At 37.5% G+C, this 21954-nt stretch overlaps 1 protein-coding gene across 3 annotated transcripts in view; it reads right to left on the bottom strand.

Moving 5' to 3' along the window:
• Nucleotides 1-21954, bottom strand: part of RAD18 (RAD18 E3 ubiquitin protein ligase) — a 124664-nt gene that overhangs the window by 68342 nt on the left and 34368 nt on the right. For all 3 annotated transcript variants that reach the window (XR_009543108.1, XM_060163871.1, XM_060163870.1), the window contains exons 5-7: nt 13771-14108; nt 9747-9846; nt 4817-5001 (exon numbers count right to left, since the gene is read on the bottom strand). Coding sequence is in view for 2 of the 3 variants with exons in the window: in XM_060163871.1 (XP_060019854.1) it covers nt 4817-5001; nt 9747-9846; nt 13771-14108 (623 nt within the window). In the remaining variant the exon portion in view is untranslated. The remainder of the gene's footprint in view (nt 1-4816; nt 5002-9746; nt 9847-13770; nt 14109-21954) is intronic.

The following is a 21954-nucleotide window of genomic DNA, read 5'->3' as shown; positions in this document are numbered from 1 at the left end:
GATGGAAATAAGCTATAAATCTGTGAATCCATATTGATAATAGACAAATTAAATACAAGAAAGGAAGGCTCCTGTTTTCAGAACCATGGCAGGTGTCAACTGGCAAATGTGGAAGGAAGGCTAAAATTAGAAAATCAACATGTGCAACTACACAGAAAAAACTAGTTCAGGTAAAGATTACCAAAGAATGCTAAATACAGGCGTGAGATTTTAATGAGGTATAGAATATTTAGATGGTATGAAAGTGTCTCTCTACAGATTGCTTACTAGGAGTAATGAGGAAACTACACAGTGAAGAAATCGACAAGGTGATCAAACCTGCCATCACAAATGAAGGGCACAAAGATGTCAAATACCTCTAGAGGTGATATTCTGAGAAGGACAAAACATCACTTATATAGTATTCTGGCCACGAATGCACAACCTGAACATAATTATAAGGAAACATAGGACAAAGCCAAAATGAGGAATATTGTATTTGGGGAAAAAAACCAACAACAACAAAGACTGTATTCTTTTAAAATGCCAATGTCAATGTCATAGAAGACAAAGAAAGGCTGAGGAATTGTTCCAGACTGAAAGAGACTGAGAGGATATTACAACTAAATTTAATAATGTGATCCAAAACTGGATCATGTAATGGAGGGGGGAAAAAAATCCATAAAGGCCATTACGGGGTCAACTGCTGAAACTGGAATAGAGATGATAGATTAAAGAATTATTTAACAAAGATGAATTTACTAAAGTTGATAACTGTACTGCAGCAATAAAAGAGAATATCTCTTTTCTTAGGAAATACACAATAAAGTATTCAGGAGACAAGATTATACACCTTATTCTCAGATAGTTTAAGAAAAATATATGTGTATATAAAGATGTACACACACACAAACACATATACATTAATAAAGAGAGAGAAACAGTAATTCATAAACCAAATGGGGGAAAATGTTAACAGGTGAATCTGTGTAAAGCGTACATATGTGTTCTTTATGATAATGTTTCAACCTTTCCATAAGTTCAAGATTATTTCCAAATGAAGGTTTTTTTTTAAAGAATGCAAAGTTAAGACTTTTTCAGACAAAAAAAAGTAGAAAGAACTTGTCTCAACACATGTGCACTACAAGAAACATTAAATGAAGATTTTCAGACCAAAAGAAAATGACATCAGATGGAAACCTGGATCTAAGCAAAGAAATACGGAATACTATAAATGGTGAATGTGTAGGCACATAGAGACTTTCCTTTTCAATTTTTAAAATTTCTTTAAAGGAAAATTGACAGTTTAAAGCAAAAATGGTAACAAAGTATTATGAGGTTTATAACACATAGAAGAAAAATCTATGACAATAAAACCAAGGATGGAAAGGGTAAGGTCCTTATGTTAAACACGTAGTACAATAATATCTGAAGGTAGACTGTGATAAGTTTAAGATGCACGTGGTAAACTCTAGAACAACTGCTAAAAGAAATTAAACAGAGGTACAGCTAATAAGCCAACAGTGGAGATAGAATAGAGAACTAAAAAATAATCTAAAAGGAAGCAAGAAAAGAAAAAAAAACAAAGAATGGACAGGACAAAGAGAAAATAAAGAGCAAGATGGTAGATTTAAACCCAACCAAATAGATTAAATGAAAAAGTTTTAAAGTCTACAATTTAATGGTATATCTTGCCAAATTAAGTTTAAAAAGCAAATCCAAACCACATACTGCTTACCAAAAAACACAGTTTAAATATAATGACACAGTATGTTTAAATAAAAAGTGAAATAAGATTATTATTTATGGAATATTACCAGAGACTAAAACAAATATGTCATAATAGTGAACAGGTTAATTCATCAAGAAGACATAACAATACTAAATGCACATACACCTCATTACTGAGATTCAAAATGTAAAGAAAACAGAGCATACTGAAAGGAAAAATTAAAAATCCACAAATACCCTTGGAGATTTCAATAATCCTCTCAGTACTGATAGAATCAGTAAACACAGCATAAGTAAGGATGTAGAATACTTGAACATACTACCTAGCAACTTTACATAACTAACACTACAGATCACTGAACAAAAAACCCCCAAATTTTCAAGTGCTTAAGGAACACTCACCAAGGAAGACCTAATGCTGAGTTATAAAACAAGTCTCAATAAAGGTAAAAGGTCCGAAATCATACAGAACTGCTTCAATGGAATCAAATTAGAAATGATTTAAAAAAAAGATATCTGCGAAATATTCAAATATTTGGAAATTGAAAACACTTCCAAATAACCCATGGGTAAAAGAGATCACAACAAAAATTAGAAAATATTTTAACTGAATGAAAAGGAAAATACCAGAGAAATGAAAGCACATGGCTACATAAAAATCTATAAGCCCATGTTTATAGTAGCTTTATCCAGAATAGCCAAAAATTGGAGACAAGCCCAGTTGCCTATTAATAGTCATTTAGTCATTGTTTCAGCCAAAATCTAGAACATTTCCTTCACCCCCAGAAATTCTTCTGCCCCACTGCAGTAAATTCCCTCCCCCTTACCCTCAGGCCCTGGGACATACTGATCTCTTCTATGTCCCTATAGTTTTGCCCTTTCCAAAATGCTAAATAAATGGACTTTTAAAATTATACAGTGTGTTGTCTTTCGTATCTGGCTTCTTTCACTTAGCACAATGCTTTTGAGATTTATCCATGTTGTTGCACTTATCAGTAGTTCATTTTTATTGCTAAGCAGTGTTCCACTGTATGGCTGTACCACAATTTGTATACCCATTCACATATAAATAGACAATCTCAATAAACAACAAAGCTGGAGGAACTACATTACCAGACAGCAAGATCTATTACAAATTACTCATAAACTAATTAAGACAGTACACTACTGGCACAAGGATAAATAAATGACCCAATGGAACAAAACAATGTCCAGACCCACACATATACGGTTAGCTGATTCTCAACCAAGCTGTACCAACAATTCAATGTGTAAAGGATGGCTTTTCAATAAATGGTGTGACATCAATCAGCTATCCATATGGAAACAACAAAAGAATCTCGCCCCTTACCTCGCAACGTATGCTAAAACCAATTCCAGATAAACTGTAGATTGAAAGGTAGAAGCAAAAAGAATAATGCTCTTAGAAGAAAACATGATCTTGCGGTAGACAAAGACAAAAAAGTACTAACAATGGGAAAATGCAATGAACTGGATATAAAATTTAAAACTTCTACCTCTCAAATGAAGCCATTAAGAGAGGGAAAAGATGAAATTAAAGGCGAAACACACATACACCCAGCAAGATGTGTATCCAGAAAAATTCACGTACCCCCACAAGTAAATCAGGAAACAACAGATCCACAGCACAGAAAAATCGGGCACAAGACTTAAATGGGTATTTCACCAAAGAGAATATCCAGGTGGCCAATAACAATATAAAAATATGCTGAACACTACAAGCCATTAGGGAAACAAAAATTAAAACCATAATGAGACACTACTGTGGACCCACCAGAATGGCCAAAACGGAAAATTGACAATATTGATGTTGTTAAGGATGTGGAAAAACTGGAATCTTGTACCCTCCTGATGAGAGCATACATTGGCACTGAGTTTCTGCCTGTACCCATGAAAGCTGAACATCTGCCAAAACATAATTTGGGGGATAGGCATACATATCCCCCAAACACGTGTGCCTACGAGCACCAAGAGACCTGCAAAAGGTTACTCATAGCAGCATTATTCTTAAAAGCCAAAGAGTGGAAAAATCCAAATGTCCATCAGCCACCGAATGGACAGTGTAATATATTTATATAATAGAATACGCTACAGCAACAAAAAATTTTTAAAAATCACAACTGTACACAAAAATATGGATAAACCTTATAAACATAATGTAAAAAAAATGAAATCAGACTGAGAAGAATGCATAAGCTACTTATTATTTCATTTATATAAAGATAAAATATAGGCAAAAATAGGCAAATGAATATATGGTTTGAGAAGTCAAGAAGGTGGTCATCTCTGAGAATGAAGGTAGTGGTGATTGGGAGGGGGCTTCTGTGATGCTGGTACTGATCTGAGTAGTGGTTACAAAGGCACTTTCCCTTTGCTTTGTGATAATTCACTGAACAATATATTTACAATTTGTGTAAGTTCCTATTTGCATATTATACTTTAGTTTTTTTTTAATTAGGTAATTCCATCCATATGCTAATAACTGAAAGAACTCCAGAATTTGTGTGTGGTTAAATGGAAAGAACAAACTATTAAGCAGTATGTATGTAAAATTAACATTTTTATAACAATAATGATCAAGGATATATTTTTGTGCATAACAATCTTAATAATCTAATGGTAACATTTATTCAATGCCGACTACTTGCTAAGGTACTATGCTAGGACTTTACATGCATTTTATCATTTATTCTGCGCAAAAACACTATGAAGTAGGTAGTATTATAACTCTTACTTTATGGGTGAGAAAACCGAGGTCAGATATAATAAGTAATTTGCCCATAGTCACCCAGTCATAAAGTTGCAAAACTAGGATTATAGGCCACGCTCTCTAGATCAACCTTCATATTCATGAGAAGCTGGCAGCAGTGGTTGCCTCTGAGAAGGGAAGGGGGACGGAGAGACGGGCTGAGAGAAAGGCTGGCTTATCACAGGACACTCTAGGTACCTTCAGAAGGAGTACATTTGCATACCTTACCTATTATCAAAAATGTATTAAAAATTTTTTCTGTGCTTTACAACCACTAAGCCACACAAAACTGCTTTATCCAGAGGATAAACACAACTCATTGTTTAATTACTTTACCTGATTTAGGATGCAAAGCATCACACTGGGCATTGTACATGTGTACAAATTCTTGGTGCCTTTTAATGAGCTGCTGTTTGTTTCCTTGAACAGATAATCCATGCTGTTTTAGCTTTTTCTTTAAATCTCTATCTGAGAGCAAGTTATATACAGTTTTAGGCAGTGGCTTCCTCTTGTGAACAGAGCTGAAAAGGGAGAAAAGAGATCACTGAGGTTTACTGTGAATTATCCAATGCTTTTCACGTAAAACAGTAATTTACCTTCTGACTCAATACCAAGGCGACTGGGAGAATAGCAGAACCATTAAGACAAAAAAGGAAAGAGAAGAAGGATTAAATTTACAAATAAAGTTGACAGTCTTTTTCTGACAGTGATGCACCTAAAGTGGCAGTGGGACATTCCGATAGAGGGGTCTAGGTGGCAGCCAAAACTTAGACAAAGTTAGTTTAGGTCTCAGAGAGAGGCCTGGCCTAAAGATGCAGACCTGGGACTCATACAGAAGGCTTGTGGACTAAATGCTATGAGAAATTAGGGTCATACTTACGTGAACTTATTCACTACCTCTTTAAAGCATGCTTTTCCTAAAATCTGCCCATGGTTTCCACACAAATCTCTATAAAACCAGCTATCTCAGATGATTAGAGTACAAATGCTATCGCGGGTCAGGCTATGGATTTAAGAATATCATCATATATATCTTCTTTAAAAAAATGTCTGACGCATAGCCAAACATGCCCACTTAGGCCCAAGGCAATCATTTTGCAAAAGCACTAGATGAAATAAAAGAAGACTTGTTGGGATGGTTAGCTTTACCCAACTCATTACACCAATGGAAAAAGAATTCAGACAGTTGATGGGTAGGTAGTATTTATGGGATCATCTTCAAAAGAACACAACTGAAAACAACAGCAAGAAACACAGCACTGTTTTTTTTTTCTCCAACTTCAATTAATTATATTAACAAATATATAAGACATTAAGAAGTGTACTGGCAAAATCCCCACCTGGCTCTTCACTGTATTTACATAACGAATACAATGATAAGCACTAAGCTACAATTTTAAATATGACAAAGCTCTATCGAATGACTTTCTTATACTCCCTCTAAACACCAATTAAGAAACATTATTTCTTTAAATAGAATATGTAGAAGTCAAGCTACCTAAGGGTATCAATGACTTGAGATGATTATTTAAACAGGAACCCAGAGTGAATTTTAATCTATTTAATCTGATTATACCTGGTTCTCTAAGTACATCACCTGGCTCAACACTATAGCAATAAGGTGCTTAATAAACATGTATTCAAGGTAGTCACTACAACTGCAATCATTTTTAGATGAAATATCAAAACTTCAGGTAAGAATTAATAGGAACTTGAAAGTAATAGGTTTATCCAGAAAAGTAATAGGTTTATCCAGATTTTACAAAAGACTTGCATATAACTAGCTGGCACAAGGCCATGCTGCTCAAACTTGAGTGCATCTCAGAACCACCTGGAGAGCTTATTTAAAATGCAGTTCTCAGTCGCATGGCTACACCACCCACCAATTCTGACTCAGCTCTTTAAGTGGAAACCGAAAATCTCTATTAACAAGGTTTCACGTGGAAATCTAATGCAAATGGTCCAGAGGCCACACTGAGAGGGAGAGAATACAGTTGAATACAGACTGAAAACAACCAAACATTTCTCTATTACCCAACAGTACCATTCCCTGGCTAGGTTATTTCTTTTATGCTCTATCAATATGGTCTAAAAGCCAGAAATAACTATATAACTGCAGAAAGACCTGTAAACCCTCAACAGATTACATTTTTCCGAAAATTACTCTTCTTATAATGACAGACAGCCTATTGGACTCTACAACACTGATAAGATTATGGCTAAATAAAATCACAGAAGGTAGCAAGAGCTGAAAAACCTTTTGTAGGAGTTTATACAAGAACACTGTGAGGGAATTCAGTAAGTCTGTACCTAAAACATTTTTTAAATTTTATTAGGATAGATGATAAAACTTACGACTGTGAATTTCTAATGGAAAACTCTACTGTTCACTGGCATTTACAATGAAAAGCACCAGCAGAAATCAACCATTTCTGTCATGAATTTTAAAATACGAAGCCTGATAAATGTTTCCCAAAACATGAAAATGCTACTTTACCTTTCTTCCATGATTTGGTGAAACAGTAATGCATTTAAGGGTCCTAAGAATCTGAGGACCTCAAAAGGAAGAGTATCCTTTGAATCAACTCTGATATGAATCTACACGGAATGGGTTAAGGGCTGTATCCAAATTAAAGAAGTGGCCTGTTGGGGTGCTGTGGAGAACATTTTTTAAATGTCAGAGATTCTTTTATGTGACCAGACCCCAGGACGAGGATGTAACTAAAGAGAAAGGTGGTTCCATGTCTCCCTAAGTTTATCTTCACAAACACTAGCTTTGCAAGATGAGTTATAAGGACAAAAAGGTTTTAAGGTCAAATAAATTTAGGAATTACTGGATTAAACAAAATCCAACAATTATGTTTGACGAAGGAATTCTCAGAGCCTTCAATACACTAACTTACACAGTGACTCTTTCCCTAAGAGAGAGAGAAAGAGGGAGTGAATGCAGTGCTTCTAAATTGCGCTACAGAGTAATCGGCAGGATTATAGTATTCCACAGAGCCTGTTTGGAACCACTACTGGAATTTGAACTTAATTACACACAGAGGAGTACGTTTTTGGATAAACTGACAGAGCTAAGTGTGTTAGAAGAAATACAATGGATGCATCTAGAGAAAGAGCAGTCCAAGCAAGATTATCAGTGCTGATTCCTTACTCTTCAAGGAGAAAATGCCCAGCTTCCATATTCCCAACTCACTCTTCAGGAAAAAACATTTCTAAGGAGAAAGGCAGGTCATTAGATTCTCACGGCTTATGAGAAATAATCCTCGTGATGATCCAGCTTTATTCCAAATCTCGACTAACTAGGCAACCTAAAAATCTAAATTTTATTCTCGTCAACAAACGTACCCACTAGGAGTGAGTACTGGGCATGCAGGACCGCACAGGCATCTGTCGCAGGGACCTGTGGAGGGATCTTGGGGCCTGAAGGCCACTGTGGATACGAGGCAGGGACGCAGAGGGAGGTCAGAGAGAGGAGCACAGTCCCCAAGCCCTCCACCTCCACTTTAATGGAACAGGGCCAATTTTCTCTGTTTTATATGTTATGGTTCACTGTGCGTTTTCGCTTGAAGAAAAGGTCCTGCTCGGGGAAAGAAGTTAACTATCAAGCTAAGAACACGACAGTAAGAACTGGCAACTGGTGCCCCCTGCTGTAAACTAATAAAGCATCACTGTGCTTTATATGTTAACTTTTGTAAATTATAACAGCCAGAGTTCGTCCCTCGGAACCTGCATTCACTCCAGACTTACTCATAAAATCTAGTGACACCATTTTAGCTTTACTCACAAAAGAACAATAAAATAGTCCTGTCTTAGCAGCACGGTTTCTGGCACTCTTCCAAGTTCTTCCAAACAGACCAAACGTAAGAGCCAATCATTCTGTTCATTCCCACCTCCCGGATACGATTAATTTCTTCAATTTCCGCCCTCTCCTTTCCAGATCTCGGAATTATCACCTATTCTCTCCCTCTTCCATCCTGTTTCAGAGGAAGGGTTCCTTCTGCATGTCAAGGATAACTTCATTACTGGACTTTTGATCTCTTGTTCTTTATTATCACCTGCTCTCTCCCTGGAGATAGCAGGAGGCTAAAGGCTTATATAATTTTGCTATTTTAAAAAATAAAATGTTCCCTGATCTTGCTCCTTAATCCTTCCCCAAACTACCATCTCATCTGTCCTCTTCCCTTTATCACCAGACTCATGTAATTTGCAGCTTCTGCTTCCTTATTATCTTCATTATCACTGATTCTTTAACACCCTACAGATTAACTTTGACTACAATTTGATTCCTAACTTACAACTTACATGTGTAATAACAACAGTGGCCTAGTTTAATAAACTATTGTGATTTTGATGTATAAGGCGAGGCAGAATAGTGTGAGTTTAGGTGCAGATACTGGGTTGACAACTTAGTTATCTCATCTGGGTAGCTGGCTGGGACACACTCTCTCTCTCTCTCTCTCTCTCTCTCTCTATTTCAAACACACCCTTTTGAGTCTGCCCCACAGACAAACTATACAACTGCAAGCTTCTATAGATGCAGTAACAGAGAAAACCACTGCCTTCAAAATGCAAGCCTACTGGTTGCATCCTTCCAGAACAAAAGGGTGTTAAGAGCAGATAATTTGACTTTCATTCACCATTGATTCACCAGTGCTTTGTAGAATGCCTGGCACATGGTTATGTGCTTAATAAGTATTTGTTGAATGAATAAGTGATTCCATATTTTCTAAAAAAACAAAAAAAGGCAAAAAAAACATACCATTTTGTACCTTTTTTCTTTTTAATTTTTACTGGAGTACAGTTGATTTACAATGTTGTGTTACTTTCAGGTGCCTTTTGTACCTTTTACTGTCATGTGTATATAGTATGTCATATGTATATAGTAATTAACTATTCAGAATTTTTGAAAAAGCTAGATTTTACAAATTTAAACTTCTGAGCTTCCTAAGAACCAAAAACAGATTTGATGTGTTCTATATTCAGAGTCTAACCTTGCTTTCTTGGGCCAAGGGCTTTATGGTAGTTCTAAAATTCTAAGAGAAGAAAACAAGTTTAAAAACAACTGAATTCTAAATCACTAGTTTCTTGTTAAGTCAAATTTTATTAGCATATAATAAAGTTAATTACATCTGGCAAGGTGGGAGTTGAGGAAAGAACAAGGAGAGAGAATGGACGAGAGCCAGTGGAGTTGGCTCAAATTTTATAAACCACAGGAGGCAACAAGCTAAAGTAGCTCAACGGTTATGCTTAACTTTCTTACCTTCTGAGGCTTTCTTTCTTCTCTTCACGTGATAAACAGCTGTCCAAGTGCTTGTTAATGTGATTTTCTGGAATATGAACTCCACAAACAGGACAATCCACTGTATTTTTCAAAAAGAGAAAGATTTTATTATTTGTGGAAAGAGCAAAAATAATATAACCCAGCACCTTTCAGCAACTAAGATAAAAAAAGGAATCCAACCTTAACATGCACTTGGAAAAGCAGAAGAGAAAAAGGACACCTCAGGGCAGCAGGAGTAGAATAGACTGCTTACTGGGTAAGGGCTACATTGTGGAAAGTCACATAATTAGACTCCTGGGCCTAGAGGAAGAGATTGCGAAGAAGTTTGGAAATCTGTTTTTTAGAAAATGCTTTAGTTAACTCTTTTCTAACAAGGCGTGACGAAGCTATAAAACTAATATTAAGTTTTCCCGTCTTACGACCTATTCATCTTTAGCACCGAAGCAATCTTAACCACCTGAGTAAGATATACGTGCCACAGGAGGAAGGTGAGGTGAGGGTATGTACAGCTAGGGGCATGTGGGATCTTAGTTCCCTGACCAGGGATTGAACCCGGACCCTCGGCAGTGAGAGCACAGAGTCCTAACCACTGGACCACCAGGGAAGTCCCAGCATTTTTTTTTTAACTGAAGTAGAGTTGATTCACAATGTTGTGTTAGTTTCTTGTGTACAACAAAGTGATTCACTTATACATATATATAAATACATATATCTATTCTTTTTCATATTCTTCATTATGGTTTATTACAGGATATTGAATATAGTTCCCCGTGCTATATAGTAGGACCTTGTCGTTTACCTATTTTATATACAGCAGCTTGTATCTGCTAATCCCACACTCCTAATTTATCCCCCTCCCACTCCCTTCCCCCTTGGTAAACATAAGTTTATTTTCTAAGTCTGTGAGTCAGTTTCTGTTTCGTAGATATGTTCGTGTCGTATTTTAGATTTCATATATAAGTGATATCATATGGTATTTGTCTTTCTCTTTCTGACTTGCTTTGCTTAGTATGATAATCTCTAGGTCTACACCTGTTGCTGCAAATGGTATTCTTTCATTCTTTTTTATTGCGGAGTAATATTCCATTGTATATATGCACCACATCTTCTTTATCCATTCATCTATCAATGAACATTTAGGCTGTTTCAATGTCTTGGCTATTGTAAATAGTGCTGCTATGAACATAGGGGTGCATGTATCTTTTCGAATTATAGTTTTGTCTGGATATATGCCCAGGAGTGGGATTGTTGGATCATATGGTAACCCTATTTTGAGTTATTAAAGGAACCTCCATACTGTTTTCCTTAGTGGCTGCACTGCAATTTACATTTCTACCAACAATGTAGCAGTGTTCCCTCTTTTCCACACCCTCTCCAGCATTTTTATTTGTAGCCTTTTTGATGGCCATCTGACCAGTGTGAGGTGGTACCTCATTGTAGTTTTGATTTGCATTTCACTACTAATTAGCAATGTTGAGCATCTTTTCATGTGCCTGTTGGCCATCTGTATGTCTTCTTTGGAGAAATGTCTGTTTAGGTCTTCTGTCCATTTTTTGATTGGGTTTTGTTTTTTCATTATTGAGCTGCATGAGCTGTTCGTATACTTTGAAATTAAGCCCTTGTCAGTCACATCATTTGCAAAAATTTTCTCCCATTCCATAGGTTGTCTTTTTGCTTTGTTTATGGTTTCCTTTGTTGTACAAAAGCTTTTAGGTTTGATTAGGCCCCATTTGTTTATTTTTGCTTTCATTTTATTTTATTTTGGGCCGCACCAGGCAGCTTGTGGGATCTTAGCTCCCCGACCAGGGATTGAACCCAGGCCCTCAGCAATGGAAGCTCTGTGTCCTAACAATTGGACTGCCAGGAAATTCCCCTATTTTTGCTTTTATTTCTATTGCCTTGGGAGACTAACCTAAGAAAACACTGGTATGATTTATGTCAGAGAATGTTTTGCCTGTGTTCTCTTCTAAAAGTTTCATGGTGTCATGTCTTATATTTAAATCTTTAAGCCATTTTGAATTTATTTTTGTGTATGGTGTGAGGGTGTGTTCTAACTTCATTGACTTACATGTGGCTGTCTAGCTTTCCCAACACCACTTGCTGAAGACACTGTCTTTTCTCCATTTTATATTCCTGTTTCCTTTGTTGACGATTAATTGAGACTGTCAGCATTTTTAAGCAATAAACTTTTTTTTTTTTTTTTTTTGCGGTACGCAGGCCTCTCACTGTTGTGGCCTCTCCTGTTGCGGAGCACAGGCTCCGGATGCGCAGGCCCAGCAGCCATGGCCCACGGGTCCAGCCGCTCCGCGGCATGTAGGATCTTCCCGGACCGGGGCACGAACCCGCATCCCCTGCATCAGCAGGCGGACTCCCAACCACTGCGCCATCAGGGAAGCCCCAATAAACCATTTTTTAATCAAGGTGTGTATATTGTTTTTGTAGACATAATGCTATGGCACACTTAATAGACTACAGTATAGTGTAAATATAACTTTTATATGCACTGGGAAACAAAAAAATTCATGACTCACTTTATTGTGATATTTGCTTTACTGCAGTGGTTTGGAACCAAACCCGCAATTTCTTTGAGGTATGCCTATACAAGTGTAGCGTTAAAAAGTGGAACACAATCATTCTGAAACTGTTTGATGGAGTTAAGGGACCTGTGGAGGTATCTCAGGGCCTAGAGGCCACCATGGCTAACAGGCAGGGATGCAGGGGGAGCTCACGTGGACAGCACAATCCCCAGACCCTCCAAATCCACTCTAATGGGGCAAGGCCAATTTTATCCACTTTGTATGCTATGGTTCACTGCAAGATTTCACTTGGAAAAAAGGTTCTGCTACAGGGAAAATGTTATCACTTAAAAACATATAATAAGAAGTGGCAATTAATAAAAAAAAATTGAAAAAGATAAGATATCCTAGGAAATGTAAGTAAAAAACTCACATAGCCATATGAAATTTAAACATTTGAGTACAAATAAACTAATTTCAACCTAAGTTTAGTAACCACTAACAGCCCTGCACTGTGTGTGGTATGGGCGTACCAAAAATATCTAAGACAGAGTTTCTACCTAAAGGGTGCTCTGAACTCCACTGGCAAGAAGACATGGAAACAAGAGAATAAACAAGCTGACCTAGTCATCAAAAAGTTAAGCCAACTATACACAAAACAGTCCAGAAAACAAGTGCTGTAGTACTTTAGTAATGTGACAAATCAATACTATGTAACATAACCAAAGAATGGTTAGACCTGGATAGAGTCTGGAAAGGTGGAACAGGGTTGGCAGACATTTTTAGCAAAGGGGCAGGTAGTAAAGATTTTAGGCTTTGGGGGCCAGATGGTCTCTGTCACAGCCAATGAACCATGGCAGGTAGCATGAAAGCAGCCACAGACAACAGGTAAACAAATGGACATGGCTGTGTTCCAGTGAAGCCTTGTTTACAAAAACGGGTGACAAGCCAAATCTGGCCTGCACATTGCACTTTTCCGATGCCCGAGTGTTTTCAAGGAATAGTGGGGAGATCAGCTTGGCTATGGCAGAAGGATTTTGAGAGGGAGACGTGAGAAATAAGGTCAAACAGCTAAGGGAGTGGTCAAACTGTCTAAGGCTATAAATGCCACTCAGAACAGCTTGGAAGTGTTCAAGTGCTGATATCTTAAGATAAAATGAGCTCTTTAAGGTTAAACTGGAACTGATATAAAGGATGAGGGGGGAATGAAAAGCTGAAAAGCAGAAAGGTACGTCATACATGAAGTAAGAACTAATTAAAACAGCTTCACTTTTCCAGCCATCAGCCTGAATTCCTATTCTATGAGGCAGAAAGAGAACACATCTGGAAGCACTGCCTACATCCATCTCTGAGGCTGTTACAAGATGAAAGTGGGTCTGCCCTTTCCCATTCCTTCCCCCTCAAAAATGCTGCTTATATATTATGTCATGTGGGATGAGAAGATTTCTCTTAAGTAAGAAAACAAACATGTGAAAATAATTTCCTACCTTTAGTAACTTCTTTCAAGGCCGATGTAGAGGGTGTCTCAGGAACACTAGCCTCTGAGAAACCCGGAGCTGACTTTTCTACGGAAGGTGTCCCTCTGGTCTTTGCAGAAGAGCTCAGCTCTTTTTGAGGGCTGAATTTGCTTTCATTCTCTTTTATCAGCAACTCTGACACAGAACCACCAGCTTCTCTAATCAAGAAGTTCTCCATTAGCCTGCTTTCTTGCTTTAATGAACGTCTGAAGGCTACAGAAGTGTGCACTTTGGCAGCAAGGTTCTTTGAAGAAGAGGAAGCAGAAGAGATGCGTGGTGACTCTAAGGCAAACTGCAACAGATGATTCCTTGAAGCAAAGAAAACATAACAGTTAATTAAGAACTCAACTTCTGTATACATAATAACCTAACTGACATAAGCTGTGCTCTCAACACTTGTTTCTACGAAATACAGAACTTACTCTACAATGACAACAAAACCAGTGTTTCTTCTAGACTAAACTACAAAGCAATAAATCTGATTTTAAAAGCAGTTCATCTGTCTATAAAAGATAATGGGAGGACCTCAGATTCTGGCCACAAAGAATAGCTCATATGAGACTTACTCTCCAGCCATAAATAATTTTAAATCTAAACAGAACATATAAAACTGTCTGTAAGCATGGACTATAGTCAACACGGTGGAAGGAACAGAGATTAGAGCTCTGGGCAAAGATCACTAGGACTGGAGGGACAGGGTGCTGGGCAGGGAGGAGCCAGAGAATACCCTAAAAGTCTGCTGAGAAATGCTCATCAATTCCCGATCATCTCCAGGGCTGGAGAAGCATAAGACGAAGCCATAGGAGGCCCGGCAGGAAGCAGATGCCAGGAAGCTGAGATTCTAAAGGTCAATGCTGGAAAGCTGTTAGAGTTTGAGCCCAGCCAAAGCTGAGAGATTTTGGTAAAGACCCTAGACGTTCAGCTGAAACCCTACAAAGGCCAGGGAAGGACCACACTCTAGAAATAGAAACAAAAGTGAAATAGACCAAATCTAACAAAAAACTAATCCAAACCTTGACAGAATGAAAGTGAAGAGCTAGTAATTTAACTTCATGTCAGAACAAAATTCATATTTTTCAAAGGAAGGTAATTCACAGCCTCTATAACATTACATCCACATTCAACAAACATTTAAAAATTACGAGACATGCAGAGAAATTAGCTACTAATCAAGAGATAAAATAGTCATTAGAAGCAGATCCAGGTGATCCGAGTGGCATTAGAAGAACTTCAAAAGAACTATGATTGAGATATGATGAATAAAGAAAAAAGAAGAAAATAATAGACAAATGAATTTTAAAAATTCTATGCTGTAAGAGGGAATTAAAACCCATCCCAAAAAAGGATAAAACAAAGAAAATGAAACCTAGGCACATGATAATCAAACTGCTGAAAAATGAAAGAATAAAGAGAAAATCTTGTAAACAACCATAAAAAAATAAGACACACTACCTCTAAGGCACAGTTCCCCAACCTTGGCACTATTGACACTGTGAGTCAAATAATTTTTTGCTGTAAGAGACTGTTCTGTGCCTTGTAGGAATATCAATAGCATAACACCCCTGCCCCAGGTTGGGACAACCAAAACATAAACAGATATCACCAAATGTTCCCTGGGGGAAGAGGTAAAGAGAACGCAAAATCAGTCTCAGTTAAGAACCATGGCTCTAAGGAAATAACAGTAAGAAATATCATTGACTTGTCAACAAAACCTATGGAACCAAGAAGATAACAGAATGACATCTTAAAAGTACAGGAGGGCTTCCCTGGTGGCACAGTGGTTAAGAATCTGCCTGCCAATGCAGGCGACATGGGTTCGAACTCTGGTCGGGGAAGGTCTTACATGCCGCGGAGCAACTAAGCCCGTGTGCCACAACTACTGAGCCTGCGCTCTAGAGCCCTCAAGCCACAACTACTGACCCCACATGCCACAACTACTGAAGCCTGTGCGCCTAGAGCCTGTGCTCCTCAACAAGAGAAGCCACCGCAATGAGAAGCCCGCGCACCACAACAAAGAGTAGCCCCCACTTGCCATAACTAGAGAAAGCCCGCGTGCAGCAACAAAGACCCAATGCAGCCAAAAATAAATAAATAAATAAATTTATTTTAAAATTTGGTTTTCAAAAAGTACAGGAAAAAAAACACAGATGAATTCTATTTCCATTGAAAATATTCTTCCAAAATGAAAGCAAAATACATTCTTAAGCAAACAAATGCTAAGAGAATTCCTCACCAAGAGACAAGAATTACTACAAGAACTGTTCTTCAGCTTAAGGAAAATAATCGTAGATGTAAGCACAAAAAAATGTCAGCAAGGCTCGAGAAGAGGTAAATATGTGGTTAAATTCAAGAGTATTGACTTTTAAAAAGCACTAGCAATGGCTTGTGGAATTCATAACATACATGGAAGTAAAATAACTCTAACATAGCAAAAAAGAGACATTAAGATAATGCAAAAATATTATAAAATTCTTGCATTGTTCAGGACATGATAAAAGTACTAATTTATGGTTAGTACTATAATACGTTAAGGATGTATTTTGTAATTTGTTCAGTAAAAACTAAAAAGAGCAACACTAAGAAGTATAATGCCAAAACTTGAGATAAAATAATAAAAATAGTCAAAAAAAGGACAGGAAAGGAATAATTTTTTAAAAAAGAACAAATGGACAAGAGAAAACAGAGAGCAAGTAATCGATTAAATGTAATGGATACAGACTCCAGTTAAAACACAAAGCTTATCAGACTGGATTAAAAAATAAGATGCAACTATATACTGTTTAAAAGAAAACACTTTAAATATAAAGACCCAGGAAGATTGGGGAAAAAACGGTGGGAAAAGATGTACCATGCAAACACTAACCAAAAGAAAACTGATGTGGTAATATAGTGAATCTTTTTCATAAATGGGGCTGGAGCAAATGAATATCTGCTGAGAAAAAAATGAATCCTGACGCGTACCTCCATCATACCTAAAAATTAACTTGAATAGGTTCATAGGCCTACCTATAAAAGCTAAAACCACAATTCTAAGAAAACATATGAAAAAATCTTTATGACCTGAGGTAGGCAAAGATTTCTTAGGCAGAATTAAAAAAAGTTATAATCATTTTATAAAAAAGAGAAAGAGACACAGAAAGAGAGAGAGAGAAAGAAAGAAAAAGAGAGAGACAATAGACTGGACTTCAGAATTAAAATGTCTGTTCATCAAACGACACCCTTAGAAAATGAAAAGGCAAGCTACAGACAGGAAGGAAAATATATTTGACCAAAATACATAAAGAACCACTAATCAATAAGAAAAAGACAAACAATGCAATTTTTTAAAATTGGCTAAGAAACCAGGACACTTCACCAAAGATAAAAAGAAGAGTCAATAAGCACATGAAAAGGTACACTAGTCATCAGGAAATGTAAATTAAACCACCATGAGTTACCATTTCACACCCAATAGAATGCTTACAAATAAAAGGACTAACAGTACCAAATATTAACCAGGATGTGGAGCAACTGAAATTCACTGTGGTCCAATCCAACTGGAAAACTGTTTGCCGATTCCTTATAAAGTTCAATATACATCTGCCCTATAAGCCTGCAATTCCATTCCTGGATATATACCCAAAGAATGAAAATAGATGCCTACACAAAGCCTGCACACAAATGTTCACAGGAGCTTTTACAATACTAGCCATACACTGGAAACAATTCAAATTCATCAATAGAGGTATAGATAAGCACATTGTGTGTATTCATACAATGGATACTATTCAGCAGTAAAAAAGAAAATACCAACACAAGCAATAACATAGGCAAATAACAGAAATATTATGTGAAGCAAAAGAAAAGAATAAACGTATACTATATGATTCCACTTACATGAAGTTTAAGAACAATCTATGATGATAGAAACCCATGGGGGGTTTCTATCTATGGGGGTGGGACTGACTAGAAGCAGAATAAAGAAGTCATGGTATGGAAATGTTCCATATCTTGACTATGATGGTAATGACACAGATGTATGATTATCAAAATTCAATGATCAAAATTCAAACTTACTGTATGTATTTCATTATATGTAAATTTTACCACAGTTTTAAAAAATCAAGAAATAGTAAAAATAAAAACAGTAACAATAATTTTTTAAAATCTCACTGATACACTAATGAGAAAGGCTACAACTAGAAAGACCAGGAATAGCAACTGTTGGTGAGGCTATGGAGCAACTGGAACTCTCATACTTCACGGTAGAAATGTAATTGTTTTAACCATTTGGAAACTAGCTTTAAAGATACCAGCAAATAAATGAATGCCTAGTCTCTGACTGAGCAACTACACTTCTAGATATATGCCAAAAGAAATACATGCCAAAAGATATGTACCAGAATGTTCACAGCAGTAGTATTCATAATAGACAAAAACCAGAAACAGCCCAAATGTCTATCAATATGGAAACAGGGAAAAAATAATCCATATACTATCATTTGAATTCAAAAGATTCAGAAAAAGACGAAATGCTTACCACAACAACATATTTTTTTTACTGAATTTCCCTTTCTCTGTTGGCCTGAAGTCAATAAAACTACTCTATTAACACTCATACCACCTCGGGGTTAGTTACTTCACTGGGCAGGAAATAATACAAAAAGAAAAAAGCAGTAAATATCTTATTCTGCTTTACAGTTTTACAAAAATCCACAAAAACTCTATTTACAACAAGATATCCTGCTTTATATCATATTTAATTGCCAGTCATAATCTGAATGCTTTGATCGTTTTAAATATGTCCTTAGACTAATAGGCATATCTACTGTTTTCAACATTACTATTAAATATTTTTAAATGAATAATCAGGGTTGAGAGAGGGTGCGTAGATGTGTAGAAGATCAAAAACGTCCATAAGCTGATAAATGTTTAAGGAAGGTGATGTGTACCTGAGGGTCATTACACCATGTTCTCTATTTTTATATATATTTGAACTTTTCCACAATGAAAAGTCTGAAAGTGAATAAATAAAAGCTACAGTGGGAGAAAGGTTAAAAAAAAATTCTCAAGATCTTCATCTTTGCGAGGAAAGAGAAATAAAGTAAAAGTAGAGAACCACAATCAGTAAGTCTCTTTTTCTTCTAGGATGTGGATTTGGTGCAAAGAAGGTTCTGAGAAAAGCTTTCATCTCGTTATGACAAAGTAAAAGACACACTCTCCAACTAATTGATAAAACTATCACTGATAAATCACTTCCATGCTGCTACACAAGTATACCTTTTCAGCTAAGTGTCTACCCTAGAGATAACTCCTTTTTGCTTTTATTCACAATTGAGATGAATTTTAGTCTTCCAATTTGATCTCTTACTTCAACACATGCCAATAAAGAACGTGGCAGACAGTTGCACCACTGCAATAATAAAATTATGCCCCATGCTAAAATTAAAATTCATTAACTTCTTCAGGTGCCTGCTAATCTCAGGAGTGGAAATATAATAGAGAACAAAATAGTTTCTGTCCTCATGAAGTTTACACTATAGTAAGGGAAGAGAGAATAGACACCCACAACATATGTGAAAATTACTATGAAAAAAAGGAAGCCGATGAAGCCATGAATTCGGAGAGGATAAGCTTGATACTCTTTACAGGATGGTCACAGAAGACTTCACTGAGAAGATGCCTATGAAAAACACAGCCCAAGAAAGTAGAGGATTAAACTGTGTGGACATCTAGGGAAACACTTTCACTTAGAAATAACAGTAAGCAGTGTCTCTAAGGTCAGAGTGTGATTAACATGCTTGAGAAACAGGGAGAAGGCCAGTGTGACTGGAGCTAATTGACCTCGGGGAGAGAAGCAGGCAAGGAAGTCAGGGAGCCTACTCTGAAGGGCCCAGAGGACTGCCATTGAGACGACTTGGGGTTCTGCTCCAAATGAGATAGGAAACCACATCTGAGCGACATGCAGTATGACTTACTTTTTATTTTCAAGGATCGGTTTGCTTGCTGCCCTCAGAAGGACTGTAAGGGGACAAAAGCAGAGGTAAGGCCACTAAGAAGTAATCACCGTATCTGGGCTGATGCTGGCTTGAACAGGATTGGCATAGTGAGGGAAAGTTGTCAGATTCTGGAAGGAGAGCAGAGATAGAACCAATGGGACTTACTGATGGAATGACAGACTAAGTGTGAAAGAGTGGGGTCAAGGATGACCCCAAGGTTTTTTGGCCTTGAGGGAGAGAGGCGGGAGCTGCCATTTACTGAGATGAGCGAGACTGTGGGAGCAGCAGATTGGGAGTGGGGCCTGGGGGGCAGCAGAGGGAATCAGTTTAGTTCTGGTTTTAAGGGGTCCAAGCAGAGGTGTGAGATAAGCAGTTGGATATGTGACGATGATGTCCTGGAGAGAGATCTAGCTGATATATAAATCTGGAAGCCATGAACGTACAACTGGTATTTAAAACCATGAGACTGTTTACGGCAATTCACATACCTTAAAAATGAGCTGTGTGAAAATATTAATTCCAAAATTGATACTCAGTCTGAATTGCTAATTTTTCCTTCACTTTCCATCACTCCTGTATATTAAAGTGAGTTGGCATTATAACGCCTAACAGCATTCCTCACAGACATTCAAATTGGATGAATTATGGACTTTCAGAATAACTGTGACAATAAAATACAGGAAAATCTTCCCCATTTGTTAACTATACAATAACTTTACCTCTTCAGAATGTGGCTAAGAATCAAAAGAGAAAACAGGCCTCTGGGTAGACATGGGCAGTCATAAAATCCATGCAATCAAGTCCATGGACTTTGGCAACTAGTAAATGTCCCTGAAAGTATCTCTTCTAATCTGGAACATGCAAACGGCAGTCTAGGACCATTTGGTCAAACAGGCAGAGGCCCACCAAAGCACAAGGTCTCATTAGCTCCTTAGGGCACGCACATATGTATAACAGGGCACCACAATATAAATAGATAAAATATATAGATAGTAATGATAGGAATCTTTTCTTAGGTTCCTTTGTTCCAGATACAGTACTATGCTATATATCTTTTAATATATCTCTTCATTTCTAATCCTTACAATTCCTCAAAGTGTCAACAATATTATTCCCATTGTTCAGATGTGGAATAGAAGCCAAAAAGGATTAATATCTTCATCACACTCATATCAAAACTAGTAGGGTCAAGACTGGAACCTAATTCTGCCTGAACCCAAACCCAGTATGCTTTAAACTATACCATAAGGAAAGGTGAAATTATACTCTACATACTCTTGTGAGATGCTAAGGGAATTATCCATTATCATCTGTTTAAATTTATTTATTTATTCATTCATTCATTCATTTATTGGCTGCATTGGGTCTTCATTGCTGCACGCAAGCTTTCTCTAGTTGCGGCGAGAGGGGGCTACTCTTCGTTGTGGTGCACGGGCTTCTCATTTCAGTGGCTCCTCCTGTTGTGGAACACGGACTCCAGGCACACGGGCTTCAGTAGTTGTGGCACGTGGGCTCAGCAGTTGTGGCTCGCAGGCTCTAGAGCACAGGCTCAGTAGTTGTGGCACACAGACTTAGCTGCCTGCGGCATGTGGGATCTTCCTGGACCAGGGCTCGAACCCATGTCCCCTGCACTGGCAGGCGGATTCTTAACCACTGTGCCACCAGGGATGTCCCTGTTTAAATTTTTAAACTTGGAAAAAGTACCTGGAGAAAAATTCATACCTTGATGGTGGATAAACCAAAGCAATAAATAATGCTCTATACTCTCAATTTCTAAAAAAATATAATATACATGCAAAGCAATAAATAACGCTCTGTACTCTCAATTTGTAAAAACATATAATATACATGTAGACTGGCTGCTATGCAAAAATACAGAAACAACATTTTCTTGCTTAGGTCAAGAATGATATTCCAGGGACTTCCTTGGTGGCGCAGTGGTCAAGAATCCGCCTGCCAAAGCAGGGACATGGGTTTGAGCCCTGGTCCGGGAAGATGCCACAGAGCAACTAAGCCCATGCGCCACAACTACCGAGACTGTGCTCTAGAGCCCACACTGCACGCCTAGAGCCCATGCTCTGCAACAAGAGAAGCCACCATGGTAAGAAGCCCGCGCACCGTACGAAGAGTAGCCCCTGCTCACTGCAAGTAGAGAAAGCCCGCACACAGCAACGAA

This window comes from Lagenorhynchus albirostris, chromosome 10, assembly GCF_949774975.1.
Source record: "Lagenorhynchus albirostris chromosome 10, mLagAlb1.1, whole genome shotgun sequence".
NCBI classification, from domain to species: Eukaryota; Metazoa; Chordata; class Mammalia; order Artiodactyla; family Delphinidae; genus Lagenorhynchus; species Lagenorhynchus albirostris.
The sequence above is the reverse complement of the archived record's forward strand: the minus strand, read 5'-3'. Positions and strand labels throughout refer to the sequence as shown.